Here is a 17,960-nt window from a genome sequence, read left to right as displayed (position 1 = left end):
TGACATAGCGTAGAAGCGACTGTGAGACTGTTATCAGCGTCACGGGTTGGCTTCGATGAGAGTGGTTGAAGTAGCACGTCAATAGATGACGGACAAGTGGCTTATTCAATCATATGCAAGCATTTTTTGATTAGGTCCAGCCTTCTGAAGCAACATTTCAATGGATCGGTTCCAGATGGATGAGTGGAGCTAGGCGGAGCGAAATTCATCTGGCTAGGGTCAGGTTACAACGAAGGCTCTTCATGCTCCTAAATCCATAAGCGCAGAAGACTCCGACGTGCCAACTAATTACCAACTATCGCAGGGTTTTGACTAATGTTAAAGGAGTTCTGTTCTAATACGGAACTACTGAGGTGTCACTGACTCGGGTAGTAGCTAGGCTGACGCGCTAGATGTTACCTGAAGTTAGTTGCTGTGCTACTCTTTTGACTTACTGTGAATAAAAAACAAACGCCTGTAAACGGTCTTCAAGTTGAATCAAGGTGATCCATTTATTCCACATGAGTCCATAACAATAGATAAGGCAAAGTATTCACCAGTCAACCGGAGTGAGCATGCATAGCGTTTCACTCCTTAGTGCAGCGTTAGCGTTCAAAACCCTTTGCTCTTCCGGGTCGGACACCTAACCAGCAACACGTTATTCCTACCTATATACATGACAAATTGGTAATGAATATGCGCCACCCAGTGGAACACAAAAACATTGCACTCAAAAAAGACACCATACATTTTGGCTCCTACACTTAATATATGAATGTTTACACAACACAGAGAAAATCTCTCCATCTCACTCAGACACACATACACTCACACAAACATAGCCTATACATACACACATACCTTCACATTAGACCATCTTACCACTTCTCTTTTCTCAGTTCTATATGCCTCTCTCAGTTCAACACACACACACACACACACATTGGTTTGTGTGTCATTTCCTCAAAAAAAGCTGTGACCCTCACTTAAAAATACTGAACTCAGTTCACAAGAGAAACTCAAGAGGACCAAACATGACAGCAGGCCGACTTGCTTTGATAGTGCTGCTTCTCTGCCTCACTCATCCACAAGCAGGTGAGACACTGAGTTTCTTAATGCATGGTTATTGTTATGGTTATGCTGGTTATTGTATTTAGCAGATGCTTGTCTGCTGTATGAAATATGGGTGGTGGTAGTGTAGTGATAAGGAGCTGGGTGAGCATTTAGTATCCAGAAAAAGTTGTGGGTTCAATTCCTGGCTGCCACCATTGTGCCAAGTTGAGCAAGGCACTTTATCCGTAGTTGCTCTGGGATTACTGGCCCTTGTAAGTGAATGTCAGTATTTGGATAAGAGCGTCAGCCAAAAGAATAAGTATGAATAAGTAAGTAAGAGAAGTGTAGAAACCATGTGTGTGTGGGGAGGGGAGATCTGAAAACAGTACTTTAAAAAGGCGAGTCAGTGATGAGACATTTGGAAGTTATTGTCTAAGTGATCATTGAGTGGGTTCAAAGTTAAAGTGATTCTGTTATTGTCATGTGTTTTTCCTCAGGTAAAGTCCCAGATATTGTGTATTCAAAGGAAAGAGATTATGTGAAACTGCCATGTGAAAATGTAATTGCTAAAGACTGCTCTACAACTACATGGCTCTATAGCACCTCTGGAACCAGATCAACTGTTGAAGTGGTCGATCGTGGGAAAATCAAATCTGACAACACAAACATAGCAGACAGACTGAAGCTAGAGCCGGACTGTTCTCTCAAAATTATCAACATCACCTCTCAGGATGCGAGACAGTACATCTGTCGACAGTTCCTGACGGAAGATGGAAACCAAAAGGGAGAAGACAGTCTTGTTTATCTTTTTGTACTCACAGGTGGGCTTTCTTTAGTCGGTGTAGCGTTATGCTATGAAGTATAATTGACTGCAGTCGGTAATGTCTCCATTTTTTTCTTAGTTTCCTCCTCAATTCCAGCATCAGAGCTGAAGGCTGACACCAATGTGACCTTCTACTGCCATTTGACCATCCATTACCGTATACAGAATGACAAGGGTGACACAAAGCTAGTGTGGACTGGCTTTGACCAACATCAGGTCAAGGATCCATATAATATCTCGTTCACACGAACATTGACCAAAGAGGACAACAATAGGAAGCTGCAGTGTAAAGTGGAATGGAAGGGAGAGCTCAAAGCCACTGTGGACTACATCATCAATTTACAAGGTGACTTGAAACACTGATCAAAAGTAGTTTTAGTTACTGATATTGCATGACCTGCCTTTATGTGTATTATTCAAACCGTAAATGTCTTTCTGGACCATTGACATGTACAGGGTACATAATTGTTGGAAGCGATTTAAGCACTTTTTTACTGAAAAAAAAAAGATTATTATATTACAGATATTAATGTCCCAATGATACAGGTCAAGATGGCTCTCACCCTGTGGGCTTGATACGTACTGTGGTTGGGACTGTAGCTGTGGCTCTGTGTGCATTTCTAGTATTTCTCTGGAGGAGGAAAGCAAGTAAGTAACATTAAGATGTGAATTTAACTGGGGCACACCACACATAAACAGAGAGAATCTTGCATGAAAGTTATAGGCTCTAAACAGAAGTTTTCTATACATAAACAAATAAAACAATGGACATAATAGATGAGACACAAAAGAACACTGTTTAGTTCTCCATTATGAGGAAACTGATGAGCTTGGTGTTTTGTTGCAGAGGGCCAAATGGCAAATATGAAGTCTGAAAATGTGAGCACAAATGTAACAGAGGAAAACAACTGAAGATGACAGGAAAACATTAAAACCAACAAAACAGGTTCTGGTAACTAATGAAATGTGAATAGTAAAAAGAGGGACAAATTCTGGGTAAATTATATCAATACATATTTGTTTGTGTATGCAAGTGACAAATGCATGTTTTGCATATCAATGTGTTCATGTGTTCATATACACTATCTTAATAGTAAGTACCTATCCACCTGATGTCATCTTGTTTTATCTTCATCTTGTAACCTATAGTTAGACAGACAAAATACAACGGTATACAATAAATTATACAACTACCATTAAATCACAAGAGCTAATGAGTTAAACAATCACTCAATATGGCCTCTGAACATGCACATTAAAACAGCATACTGTATTATTGACTTGAGAGTTTTGCACTTACAGGGAGACACGGGAGTGACCTATGCAGAAATTACCATCACAGCAAACACCAGGAAAAGCTCTGATAAACCCACAGCCCAACATCAGATGGAGTATGCCACCATCAAGACTAAGTGCTGAACTGAACACACCACCCCACACTGCTGGTGGTACTGTAAATACATATGCTCTTACAGTGTTATTCATGTGACAGCATCTCAGTAGAATCCTGGTGTATAGTTGGCTTCTTTGTAGGTCTTCTTAGCCGTTATATTCATGAATTCAATGCTAAGATCATTTCAGTCCTGTTTGAAACAAAGTCTAACCAGGAGAGGTCTGTAAGGAGACAGTTTATCCACTTTTTTCAGATAAAGTTGTTTATCAAATTGTAAGACAACAGTATTTGTAAAGTACATCCTGCTGCTTCTATTCCACATGTTTTAGAGTCTGTGTCAAGAAATATTGTCAAGGACATTTATCATTTAACTCTGCTTTTCTACTTTTAATGTACTTATCATCAATTGACTGAACTATGTACTGTATGAAAGTAAATAAAAATGAAATGTTTCACTATATTCATTTGTTTTATACCTTAATATAAATATATACAAATGTAAACTCTGTTGTGTGCTTTGTCTGGGATGGAGGGTGTGAGAGGGGGGTGCAGATCAGATGACACGGTGGTGGAGAGCAGCACACTGTTGGTCTGCACACTTGAGGCTTTTAGCACCACAGGTCCCATGCAGTGAGGATCCAGTAGGTGTCGAGTGCCTTGCTCTTGACAGTGTCTCAGGCCCTGTCCACACAGAAATGATTAAAACAATATTTTAATGAAAACGCTAAAGTTTTGTATCGCTTTGACCTTCCATCCGTACAATATTTTAGGTGTCCGAAAAATGCTGATATCACAGTCCTGGCAAAACAGCCCCACCCTTTAACTATATGGCAAGACATCCCAAACAGTCAGCATCTGTCTGTCAGTTTGTCACATTAAAGTATATCCTCTGAGGTTTCAGATAGATCTCCGTTTCTTGACCTTTACCTTTTGTTGTTATGCTTTCAATTTATTGAAAAGATGTAACCAACTCACTGGCTTGGTCGCACACACAAAGCTTTGCTGGTATGATTCAAAGCATATCACTTACCTATCAGCCACCTGATCCATGCATGCAACTCCTTAGCCAGTACACACCAATTATTTGCAGATTCTTTCATAAGGCGGTCCTTAACGTGACCCAGGACCCATTCATGTACACATTACAAGTGCTATCTGATCACATGCGTCTTGAACCACCTCTGAACACCTCGGATCTGGGTGTGTGCACACCTGGCATTAGCCGTCTGAAGTGATCAAGATCCAATCATAGTGCCAGGTCTGAACGGTGTCATAGAAAACCAACAGAGATAGTTCATGAGGAAATATTCAGCTGTAACATAAACTAGAAGAACTTTCACCACACCATTTACTCCAGTGGCTGACTCAGAGGTGGTTATGGTTTTAGATGAAAGAAGATAAAAGGAACTGAAAAGGAAGATATGTTGTGCAAGAAGTGGAAAATTCACAAGTGACACTAAAATTTCTATTTTTTAGCCACGACCTGATTAAACGTCTCTGCACAAAGTTATAATAAAAATCTATTTTTGTGTCAGAGTAAAACAAAAGTATTAGCCAAGCCCTTTTTTCATGGTGAAAACAAACATGCACACACACACACTCAACACGTTTCTCTAGTGTTATCATTTTATAGATGTATAACACATCCTTGTTTTACAATGATTGATATATTTTAACAGTAAAAAGTAAAGAAAACATAACTTGTCATCATTAAATTCTCTTTAAAAATGGCAAAACAAGCTGAACATAATGTATATTGTGGACCTGCATACTCTGGTTTGTCTTGTGCACTTTGTGCTGATACTGTCATGATTGCAGCAACAGGATGTAAGTAACCATGCCAACAATCCGAGTGAATCAACTCACTTTGTTTGTTATAACTGCTCTTATGATTCTAAGATGTGGTAATATGGTTTAATCACTTACACAGACACTAGAGCCAGCAGATACCATTGCATTAAGCATATATATTAACAACATGCCACTTTCTATCTGTGAATAAAGAATGAAACTTGTGGTGGCATCATAGGCAATAACTAGAATACAACAGAAATAGTTGTGCTATGCTGCAACAGCAGAATGTGTACTAGTCTGTGTGGGCACAAGCATGTGCCATTTTATTTTCAAATAAGAAAAAATATAGCCTTATCTTATCGCAAATAAATATCATCATAATCATCATCATTGGCATGGCGTGTCACACATACCTGCTCCATTGCCCAATTCGGTAACACTTTATAATAAGGCACCATAATGAATAGCAAACTAGTCATTACCTAACCCTTTGTTAATATTTGTAAAATGTTACTAAAATATCTATTTGGCACAAGTGAATAGTTTTCTGTCTTTATTGCCCCCACAATCCAAATACCCACCACCCCCAACACTCACACACAATTTCTACACAGCCTAAAAGCCACAAGCCACCTCCCCAATCCCTCAATAATCCCTCCCCAATGTCCAATATGCACTTCACATCTTTACAAACACAATTTCATTGCATTTCTTACACCAGTAACTATGGTGTAACTATTTGTTGCCAAATAGATATTTTAGTAACAATTTACAAATATTAACAAAGGGTTAGATAATGACTAGTTTGCTATTTATTATGGCACCTTATTATAAAGTGTTACCCTACTGTAAGTTCTTGTTATCATGAAGCCTACACTCTCCACCAGCTGCTCACTGTACCTCTGCTCTGCATGCTTGCTTACTGTACATCTTCTTGTTGAAATTCAACAAATTCATTAAACCCTCAAGTGTGTACTGTTTCTTTTTCCCTTTTTCAAAGAACAACGATGATAAGTCTGACTTATGCCATCATAGAAGCCAAACCACAGCTAAACATCTTTGGGGTCTGAGGGAATGCATGTAAATTGTGACAGACCCACTAATATAGCCTTTTATATGGAAGTCCTTTTTTCTTTGGAAACTCTGAAAACTATGACCTATGTCAACAGCAATACATATCAGAGTACATCAGCAGATGCAACACCCCTCAGAAAAAAAGCAAACGTGAGGGCAGACAGGCTGGTGACATCCTTCTGTACTTGTTGAAGGGAACACTTTTTAAAAGAAGTTATCTATGGAAAGAAGGGTATCTGTAGACTGCAATAGGACAGTGATGAAAACAACTTCATACACAACCTTTCCTTCCCGGTTGAATAGCTCACAAACCACAAAGCAAACACAAAGCATAAAACACATACCAAAAAACAGCAGAATCGTTTAGAAGTTATAATCCAATGGTATAATTTGTTCATCTGTACAATTAGGTGTTCTTGAGTAATCCGAATTGATATAATTGCTTTTATATCAATGATTCAAATGTTGGGCAAAGCATGCAGAGAAACTGTGCCTTGGGCTGACATCTACAGATAAGGACAGGTCACATACTTCAAACAATAAACAATAAACATACTTTATCCAATGGTTCACCTAGGCCCTTGTGCATGATTTGAATACAATACTGCCAGAACATTTAACATCTGCCATTGCAATATAAGTTTTCAAGAAAGCATAGCTCGAATTTGAATTTCCCCTAGGGATCAATAAAGTATCTATCTATCTAGCTAGAGATACAGTAGATAATGAGTACCTTTAAAAGCTAGTTCTGCCCTGTGTGGTCAAAATATCAGCACGGTTGCAATTCCATGAGCCAACATACTTGGTCAAAACAGGAATTGGGGTGAAACCACATGGAATTTCCAATATCTATCTATTCTCTTTTTAGACCATCTTACCACTTCCTTCTCACAGTTCTATATCTCTCTCAGTTCAACACACACACACGCGCAAGCACCCACACACTCACGCACATGGTGACACACTGTGTTATTTCCTCACAAGTCTTCAAGGAAACTCTAGTGTTAATTTGCCAACTAACTAATTTCAACAATGACACCAGAACCCATTAAACTTTTACTCAAATAAATGTTTAGAGGTAGTGTTGACAATTAAGTTGCGACTGCTGAGACACCACAGGAAAACTGTTTGAGCGTTCAGGGCTCACTGTCTTCTTCCCTGACTTAGCTAATCAGCAGTGGGCTTGTTAGTTATCATTTCAGTCACTTTCAAACTTCAGGTAATTCTGTCACAACCTAATGAGCTCATCGTGCTACATCCTGTATACAGGATAATTACTCTCCATACGGTATGTCAATGGGGTGAACAGCTGGCTGGGATGACGTGGTAGAATTGAGGAAGCTGTGACTCTCACTTGAATACTGAACTCAGATCACAAGACAAACTCAAGAGGACCAAACATGACAGCAGTCAGACTTGCTTTGATAGTGCTGCTTCTCTACCTCACTCATCCACAACCAGGTGAGACACAGAGAGTTTCTTAATGCATGGTTATTGGTATGGTTGTGCTGGTTATTGTCTTTAGCAGACACTTGTCTGCTGTATGAAATAGGGGTGGTGGTAGTGGATAAGGAGCTGGGTGAGCACGTAGTATCCAGAAAAAGTTGTGAGTTCAATTCCTAGCCTTGTTGAGCAAGTTTATCCCCTTTATCCCCAGAAAGGCACTTTATCCCCAGTTACTCCAGGAAGACTGGCCCTTAATTGCCATATATATATATATATATATATATATATATATATATATGTAGCTTTGTATAAGAGTGTCAGTCAAAAGAATAAGTATGAATAAGTAAGTAAGGGAAGTGTAGAAACTATGTGTGTATTGGGAGAGGGGATCTGAAAACGGCACTTCAAAAAGAAGTTGTTGGCTATTTTATTTCTGAATGGGTTTTTTGTTATTACCATGTTTTCAGGTGAATGTGGAAAACCACATTTTGGGCTGTATTTTGGGTCACCAGCGCATGGCGTAAAGTTCCTTATTCACCCGCGCAAAGTTGAATTCGGTATTTTGCACGTTTATTTTTTAAGCATTGCGCCCAGGGGTGTGGCAATTAACAACCTAGGGAGTGGACTAGCGCATTGTCTAAAAATCGCTATCATACACCACCTAAACCTGGTCAGAAGTCAATGGCGAGTTGTTCATATGCTATTTTAAGAGCGCATGTCAAGTGGTTGCACCATCCTTCTATCATTCAACGCACACCAGCGCACATCCATGCAAAGCATTACAAATTGCACGATTACAATGGGAAACATAATTAGAACAAAGATATTACGAAATACTGTACATCTCATGATGAGTAGTTATTCACCATCATTTGCAAATTGGTAATGACGGTTAAAAGTGATTAGGGGAGAGGCGAGAGACACGTATGGAGCACAGCTGAAGACGCACTGTCACGAGATATAAGCAACTCCTCTGCAGGATAAATGTTGTTTTATTCAGTCATTTGAGCAATATTAGGGTAAGTGTTGCTTTTTCCAGCCTATGTTTTCGGTGGTAACCCATTGTCAGTCAATAGTGAAAGTAACTGCATATAACCGTCTTGTCGTTGACTGACTCCTTGGTGAAGTTAGTTTCACTTTGCCAATGAGTTCAAATAATAGACGAGTGCAAATGCGTGAAGGCTATGCTAGGTTTTAGTAAAGCATGGTTTAAGAATGACTATTCCATATGGTCTCGCAAGCAGCCTCCTTCAAATGCGCCGTTGAATGCCAAAATACTGATGCATTTATTTGACATATCGCGCGTTGCGCCGTTAAAGGGAATGACAGATGTCATTCTCATTGGTTTAAAATGATGTTACGCCCCAAACACACCCATATGACTGATTAAAAGACCTAGGAACATCTTGTTACGCCATGCGCTCCACTTTTGAGAACGAAACCCCTCCCAATGTGAACTGGACATCCTACTAAATTTGAATAGACTTTTGACGAGTGACGATGCACTTTAGAATGTCATGATAGGCCCTTAATGTATTCAAAGGAAAGAAATGATGTGACAATACCATGTAAAAATGCAAATGCTAAAATCTTTTCAACTACATGGATCTATGGCAGTCCTGGATCCAAACACATTGTTGATGTGGTCAGCCATGGGAGTATCACAAACAGAGTAGACAAACTGAGGCTGGAGCCTGACTGTTCTCTGAAAATAATTAATGTCACCTCTCAGGATGCGGGAAAGTATATCTGTCGACAGTTCTTAAAAGTAGGAGGACCACAAAATGGAGAAGATGCTCGTGTTTATCTTTCTATACTCACAGATGGGCTCTCTTTACTCGGTGTAACATTACGCTATGAAATATAGCCTGCAATCTGTAATGTCTCTTTTCCTGCAATATGGGTGGCACAAGGCTAGTGTGGACTGGCTTTGACCAACGTCAGGTCAAGGAAGCGGATCCATATAATATCTCATTCACACGAACATTGACAAAAGAGGACAACAATAGGAAGCTGCCGTGTACAGTGGAATTGAAGGGAGAGCTGAAAGCCACTGAGGACTACATCATCAATCTACAAGGTGGCTTATTTCACTGATCAAAAGTACTTTTAGTTACTGATATTGCATGGCCTGCATGCCTTAATGTTTACTATTCAACCTGTAAATGTCTTTCTGGACCATTGACATGCACAGGGTACATACTTGTTGGAAGTGATTTAAGAGCAGTGCTTTTTCTTGCTTTATCATACTCGTATATAAACCTTTTTCATTTTATTGAAAAAAAACAAACAGATATTATATCCCAATGATGCATGCATGCATGGACTGTAGCTGGGGCTCTGTGTGCATTTCTAGTATTTCTCTGGAGGAGAATAGCAAGTAAGTAACAATAAGATGTGAATTTAACTGGTTAGCTCTTAACACACCACACGTAAACAGAGGCAATAGAAACAAATTGTTAAAGGTTTCCTTTACATAAACAAACAAAACATAAAACAATAGACATAAATAAAAGAGACACAAAAAGACAATGTTTAGGCCTCCATTATTGAGACAACAAAGTCTTCTATCAGAGGGTTAAAAAGTCATTACATATTTAGACACTAAAAATTGCAGCAGACTGTAAAATCCACTAATGAGCTTGGTGATTATTTTTCTTCTTGAGTGCCGAAAGGCAAATGTGAGGTCTGAGAATGTGAACACAAATATACCAAAGGAAAAAACTGAAGACGAGAGGAAAACATTAAAACAATCAAAACAGGTAAGTATTGTGAAATGGTTTCCTGCTTGCCAGTGAAATGAGAAACTGAATAAAGTAAAAAAGTAGACCTTTACAAGATAAAAAACACTATTTTAATATTCAGTATCTATCCAGTGTTATGTTGTTTTAGCCCATACTTACGCAGACGAAATACAACAGTATAAAATAAACTATATATCATTAAACAAACTATCATTAAACCACAAGAGCTAACAAGTTAAATGATCACTCCTCTTTGACCTCTTAAAACAGCATACTGGATTTAACTTACTGACTTGAGGGTTTTGCACTTACAGGGAGACCAGGGTGACCTATGCGGACAATACCATCACAAACACCAGGAAAAGCTCTGATAAACCCACAGCCCAACATGAGACGGAGTATGCCACCATCAAGACTAAGGGCTAGTCCACACGTACCAAACCGATCTTTTTTTCCTCCGTCTTCCCTGGAACCATATCAAGAATATTTGTATCTTATTTCTCAACACGACTCAACACGTTACTTCATATCCTAGACCTATAGGTGGCACTGTTTCTCTTACAGAAATTGACCAAAGCTTGCACGCTGTAGGCTATAAACAGACAGAATAGGCTAGGACGAAAATGGCTAGTGTAAGGAAACCAGAATTGTTTGTGTGGACTGATAGTGAACTGCCAACTGTAGTCAACTGTAAAACTAATAAACTTCATTTTTACGGTTTGTGAATGGTGCAGTCCCGTCTCCTTTACTTTCTTTGGTTGTAGGATAGTCCGCGAATCACATTAGTTTTGGCTATCACCGCAAATGCATAGGCTACTAAACGCTAGGTCTACCCAAGTTAGGCTATTCTGTCGCCACATTTATAATATTGCTATAATACCTTCGTTAGTAACAGTTGATACTTTTGCCTGCATCAAATCGCTCATTCGCATTTAGTGCGCATCTACCATAGGCTTAACATGAGTTACGCTCATATCTGACTTCACTAGACTATGAATGCATTTATGCGTTTATGTTTTAAAACATGTAAAATAAATGAATGACAACGGCACTACGCACAAATTAATTTTAACTTACACCGCACTTCCCTAATAACTTCTGACTAGTTCTCTCGCGTCACTGACAGTAGCTAGTAATGCATCAAGAAAACACAGGGAAAACACTGTTCTGTCCACCAAGTCATGATAATGATCTTCTCATGAAGTCATGAGAATGAGTCATGATTGGCGCTGCACAGCACCAGTTGTGATATTTATCCTACTGAGTGTAATCGTAGGTAATGTCATGTATGAAAACTAGTATTGTTAGGCAATACTATGTGTCAAGTCCAGGGCAGCTGAGGTGTGGCGATGACATCATCAATACGCAGGTATGCGGTTTCGCCGTCCAAACGAACTCACAAGGGCTACGGTTTCAGATTTTTCCACCCTGGGACCAGAGAAATCCTAGAAATCTAGACGCACCCTAGCGGCAGGGCTAGTCTAGCAACTCTCCGTTGGCTTGTGAGCTCGAAAAATGAAACTTCTATCAGGCCAATCAAATCGTGTATAGTGTGACACCTGGCGAACAGTGTGACACGAGTTAAGCTTTTTTTAAGTTGGCAAAAGTTTGAACTAGCCAACTAGCTCCGCTGATGGGAAATGCATGGGACTCATATCGCTGTCCTATTGCGTGTAGAGGGAATTTGAAAGACAACCGATTATCCCGCCCCTCGGACTGAGCACTGTGAACGGTGAGTGCCCAGACCCTACATTTTAATGTGGGCCTAGCTCGTCAGGCTAGTTTCGGGCAGTGCGCTTACAGGATTCGTTTGGACGATCGGCCAAGACGAAGCAAAACCGGTGCGTTTAACCCAAAAAGCGTCTCCGTGCTGAACACACCACACCACACTGCAGGTGGTACTGCAAATACATATTTTCCTACAGTGTTACTCATGTACAGCATCTCGGTAGAATCCTGGTGTATAATTGGCTTGGTCGTTACATTCATGTCTTCAGTGCTAAGGTCATTTCAGTCCTGTTTGAAGCAAAGTCTGAGAATCTAACCATCTAACTGTGGAGACAGTTTTTTCATTTTTTTTCAGATAAAATTGTTTATCAAATTGTAAAACAACAGTATTTGTGAAGTACATCATATCGTGCTTCTATTCCACAAGTTTTAGAGTCTCTGTCAAGAAATATTGTCAAGGACATTTATCCTTTTACTCTGCTTTTCTACTTTTAATGTACTTATCTATCAATTGACAGAACTCTGTACATATGAAACTAAATTTTTTTTTTAATTCATAATGCACTATATTCATTTCAATGCACTATATTCATTTGCTTTATACTAGGGTTTCTCAACGGGGTTTCTCAACAGGGGGGCGTTCGTACAACCTAGGGGGGCGCCGGGACTTTCATGGTTTTCACATATTGTAGCGTCGGTGGATGTACATGTTTAACGTGGAATGAGTGTCTCCCAGAATGCAGTGCGAGTGAATGCTAGAATGTGTAATGTCGGTTATAATAGTTGTAGTTACGTTTACCATGTTGTGTATTTGTTAGCGTGTTAGTCTCTTTAGTTGTACCTCATGTGTTTATCCTCGTGTTGATGTGTGTGGTAAACCCTTATTGTGTGTAGCATGTGCGGTTGAGACTACCCCTGTGTTGCCCTATGTAGTTGTCTGTGTACGTCCGAGTCTTCCTGTTCCAATAAATGGCCGTCCTGGCCAAAGGTGAATCTTGTCTGAGGGTGAGATCGCTACATTGGTGTCAGAAGTGGGATGGGCCCCTCCCGGGGCGCGAAGATCTACGCCAGATCAAGACGGAGAAGAAGGCCGAAGACCAGACCAGCAAGATGGCGGCGGACCTCAGCAGATGTTCCAATGGTCCTTTTAAGGACTCTCGCTGAGCTCGCCACTGCGGAGGATGGAGGACCTTCCGGCCCGGCGCGGGACCTGTGCAGGCGACCAGCGGGACCAGCCCTGCACAGTCGACGAGAGCTGCCAACGCTGAAGGAAGCGGCCCCGGCTGAGGAGTTCCCGGCTCGACGCCGATGTCGATGCTGCCGTCATCCGAGGATCTCATCCATAGAGAGCGCGAACTCTCTGACGACCTTGGAACACGACCACAGCGGCCGGGTTTACACGGCCAGCTACTGAAGAACTTCCAGAGCGTCAGCTGCCGGTCGAGAGTGTGATGGAGTCATAGCTGCTAGTTCGGGAGCTTGCGGTGCTCCAGCTAATGACCAAGAGGGTAACGTCGACCTGTAGAGCCTTGGGAGCTATCGTTTTGTGGACTGTTGAGATTTGAAGTGCGCACGTTCCGGTTGACGCAAGTCTGCGCAATGTTTTTCATGTTTTGTGTGTGAGTTCCTGTGTGTCCCGAGCCTGCTGAGAGGGTCGGGGTCTCCATTTCCCGCCACAGTGGAGCATCGTTGTGCTCGAGAGACAGCCGACAAAAGTTCTACAAGAGGGCAGCGCGAGGAGGGACCTCGATGTGGACTGCTGACCGCCTGGAGATCGGCACACTGTGGACAGGTGGCAACGGCCACGAGCTGTCACAGTAGCCAGAGGGGGCTACCGAACGTCCAGGGGTTCCAGCGTATCCGGGGGTTCGGCTTGCAGTGGGACTGTTTGCTGCTGTTTGAGGTAGCGCAGCTGCACGGCGGGAAACCGAGGGCCCAAGCGACACCGCGACCCACGTCTGGCCGGTTCTGGTGCTTGTTCGGGGGAGAACTGACGTGACAGAGGCAGCCGAGAGCCCTTCCAGTCGGGAGGGGTTATCGTGCAGCCGGAGGCTTTCCGGTCACTTGGACTAAGCACTGGGACTGACACCGACGCAGCCGCGAGCGGTGAGCTGAGCTGTCATTGCCGGGGACGACAATGGCTCGGGAGGGGGTTATGTAGCGTCGGTGGATGTACATGTTTAACGTGGAATGAGTGTCTCCCAGAATGCAGTGCGAGTGAATGCTAGAATGTGTAATGTCGGTTATAATAGTTGTAGTTACGTTTACCATGTTGTGTATTTGTTAGCGTGTTAGTCTCTTTAGTTGTACCTCATGTGTTTATCCTCGTGTTGATGTGTGTGGTAAACCCTTATTGTGTGTAGCATGTGCGGCTGAGACTACCCCTGTGTTGCCCTATGTAGTTGTTTGTGTACGTCCGAGTCTTCCTGTTCCAATAAATGGCCGTCCTGGCCAAAGGTGAATCTTGTCTGAGGGTGAGATCGCTACAATATTTTTGGTGCAAAAATAGGCTACCTGAAATAAATAGGCTATTTTCATTCATGGGTTTCTAACCCCTCTACCGTTCCAGCTACATTTTACTGTTTATCTATGCTCAGTGGTCATACAGTGCAGTTCGGGCCTGCACACGCCCGGACTCATGTCCCCCAGCCCCAGCTATCGTCATCTCTATAGTAACGCCGATAAACATGACCCAAGTTTGCGTATTAACAGTTCAATAACCAATAAAAATGTACACAATTCACTGTGACGTCTTCATCTTTAATAAAACAACACAAACGAACATGGCGGATAGCAAGAAAAAGGACCTAAAGAATGGACCCAATTTATGAATGGATTATGAGGAATTATAAGATTCAAGATTCAGTTAAAAGATCCAAAATAAATGTAGGTTTGATGAGATACTGGATAACACCACCATAAGCATGCTAGGATTATTTTTAGAAGACCATTTTCAGGCTTCCTGTAGCCCTAGTTTCACATGCCATGAAGCGCTGTGGGCTACCCAACGCATAATTTCCTGTGGTGTGCAGTGTTGGGGAAGTTACTTTTAAAAAGCAGTGTTTGGGTGCGTATTATTACAATTTTGAATGTAATAATTCTCACTGAGACTGGTGGTGACCAAAGATACAAATGTCAGATAGCATGACAGTGGTTGTGTACAACATGGTGTCCATACATTGGTTGTGTACAACATGGTGTCCACCGTCTGTCCATCACCAATTTGGAAATCCCTGTGAATGGAAGAGAGGCCACACAGATCTGCCAGAGCTATTTCAAATGTGCTCCAATTTGTCTGGTCTTATCTCCAGACTGAGCATGAGCAGGATTAGAAGTGCAAACACGGGTAGGGCAGCACAGAGATCTGAGAGCAAGCACCTCCATCTCATGTAGTGTCAAATTCTGTGTGTAACCAAAACTTTGTCCGTTCCATTGTAGAACAATTACTTTTTTGGGGTCAGAGGGAATGCATGCACATTCTGACAGACCCACCTAATAGCCTACTACATGGAAGTCCTTTTTTCTATGTAAAACTATGACCTCTGTCAACATCAATAAATATCAGAGTACATGTTCAGAGTTGAAATGATGTTAGCATCACAATAGTGATTGATTGGAACTTCACACATTATGTGTGTGGGGATGACCCATCTCATCTCATTGAAAAAAAATAAAATGAAGATCCAGACATAGCCTGGTTTGGCATGCCCCCCTGGAGAACTTTTAGAAAAAGAATCTTTTACATGCACATAGCTACTCATTCTGACTGCCATTTAGAAGCTCAACCCTCATCACTTAAAGGAGAAATCCGGTGAGTTTTCACATAAATCTCTGTTTCTTGAGGTCACAGAATACTGTTGGTACAAAAAAAGAGAAAACAATCGGTTTTACCTAGCTCGAGATGTTACGGCCATCAGCTAAAGTATCAAGGCAGCTACAGCGCTACACTCTGGGACATGAACATGGGGGCTCATGAACATGCCTCCAGAGTGTAGCACCATAGCTGCCTGGAAGCTGACAAACAAAAGTCGGCTTCTTTGTAAACGGAACCGCTTGTTTCCTTTGTGTGCAATAAAGGCAGGGCTATGGCCTATAGTGGAAACCGGGTGATAAGCGGGTTAACGGCCTTCAAGGTGTCCCATTATACGAAATTAATGGAGTTCTTTGCCTCCACCTCTTACATTAATTCAGTATAACAGGACAACTCGGTGGCCGTTATCCCTTACTTAAAGCTGCAGTTGGCAAGATTTTTTTGATCATATTCACTGAAACCGACACTATGCTCTGACAGAAGAACATAAATAAGCCGGTTTTATAAAAAAAACCTGCACTTCTACCTCCATTTAGAGCCTGTTATTTGTTTTGCAAATATCCACAGCTCCCGGTTCTTCTGGTCCAATCATAGCAGGGCTGTGTGAGATCTGACTGTCAATCACAGTCTGGTGCAGTCTGATGTGCACTGACGAGCACAAACTTGATGAAAGGGTGCTCGGTGGTAGTGGGGGAGGGGAATGAGAGTTCAACATTTTTCGCTAAGTCCCCTCAATCTGTCAGACTTGCCAACTGCAGCTTTAAAATACTTTTTCTAAACTCTTAAGACACTAACACCTCTACATTACACAGATAGCCAAGGACCATCGTTTTCTTTTCAAATTTCAATTTTTTTTTAATACAATCTACATTTCAAAGTGCAAAAAAGCTGAATACACTAACACTACAAAACACAAGCACATTTTCTACACATGATAAGCATGTAGTTGATCCCAAAATGATAAAAAAATATCAGTACAGTTGCAATTCCATGAGCCAACATACTTGGTAAAAATGGGAATTGGGGTGAAAGCACACAGTGGAAATGTGCAACATCTATAACTCTTCTTTGTTACTGCTCTGCATTTTGCTGCTCCATGTAACACTCTGGGCCCTATCATGACATTCTAAAGTGCATCGTCACTCGTCAAAAGTCTATTCAAATTTAGTAGGATGTCCAGTTCACATTGGGAGGGGTTTCGTTCTCAAAAGTGGAGCGCATGGTGTAACAAGGTGTTCCTGGGTCTTTTAATCAGTCATATGGGTGTGTTTTGGGGCGTAACATCATTTTAAACCAATGAGAATGACACATTCCCTTTAACGGCGCAACGCGCGATATGTCAAATAAATGCATCGGTATTTAACGTGCAAAATAACAAATTACTAGTATTACGCCATGCGCTGGTGGCCCAAAATACAGCCCTCTGTTTGTGAAATACAACACTGGGTAACTCTAAATGCACATTTGGAAGAACTGTAACTTCTACCTCAATGATTTTATCTATGTAATCTGTATTACACATAACTTTTATAAGACACATGTGGATAGAAATGCTTAATGCAATTATACCTGTTGGCTCTAGTGTCTGAGTTGTCTGAAAATCATTATACCATCTCACCACTTCTCCTTTCTCACAGTTGTATATGCCTCCCTCCAACACACACACACACACACACACAGGCACACGCACACACACACACATGTGGTGTTTGTGTGTAATTTCCTCAAAATTCTTCAAGGAAATCTAACTAATTTCAAAAATGACACATACAGTTAGACCAGATACCTATTCAACTTTTACTCAAATAAATGTTTGGAGGAAGTGTTGCGACTACTGTCGAGACTCCCCAGGAAACCTGTTTTAGGGTCCTGGGGCCTCATTTACAGTGTTGGGCAAGTTACTTCAAAATCGTAGTGTATTATGTATTACTTATTACTGTCATTTCAAAGTAATTTGTTACATTATAATATTACTGTCTCTGAATTGTAAGGCATTACACTACTATTACATTACTTTTAAGTTACTTTCACCAAAATATCTAGAAATATGGATTTGCCATTCTAAATGCAGTTTATTACGCTCAATGCAGCTTGCTCTTCCAATGGAGGGAGATG

General features: G+C 41.1%; 1 protein-coding gene and 1 long non-coding RNA gene across 2 annotated transcripts; both read left to right on the top strand.

The window, feature by feature from the left end:
• The first annotated feature begins 655 nt into the window (after positions 1-655).
• Positions 656-3,708, top strand: LOC143109212 (uncharacterized). The gene is made up of 7 exons (XM_076271868.1): positions 656-666; positions 985-1,074; positions 1,633-1,853; positions 1,935-2,201; positions 2,402-2,503; positions 2,703-2,801; positions 3,158-3,708. Exons 1-6 carry the CDS (start codon positions 656-658, stop codon positions 2,765-2,767), a joined length of 756 nt encoding a protein of 251 aa, XP_076127983.1. The 3' UTR covers positions 2,768-2,801; positions 3,158-3,708.
• A 3,812-nt stretch (positions 3,709-7,520) lies between these two features.
• On the top strand, positions 7,521-10,989 carry LOC143110141 (uncharacterized). The gene is made up of 5 exons (XR_012984075.1): positions 7,521-7,577; positions 9,476-9,642; positions 9,856-9,942; positions 10,229-10,324; positions 10,621-10,989. It is a non-coding gene; the product is annotated as an uncharacterized LOC143110141 (long non-coding RNA).
• Positions 10,990-17,960: the final 6,971 nt, after the last annotated feature.

Source organism: Alosa pseudoharengus, unplaced genomic scaffold, assembly GCF_046254945.1.
Source record: "Alosa pseudoharengus isolate Yale_2024_CS ecotype anadromous, Long Island Sound unplaced genomic scaffold, YU_APseudo_1.1 YU_APseudo_1.1_scf_7, whole genome shotgun sequence".
Taxonomy (NCBI): Eukaryota; Metazoa; Chordata; class Actinopteri; order Clupeiformes; family Clupeidae; genus Alosa; species Alosa pseudoharengus.
This window is presented reverse-complemented; position numbering and strand designations above follow the sequence as displayed.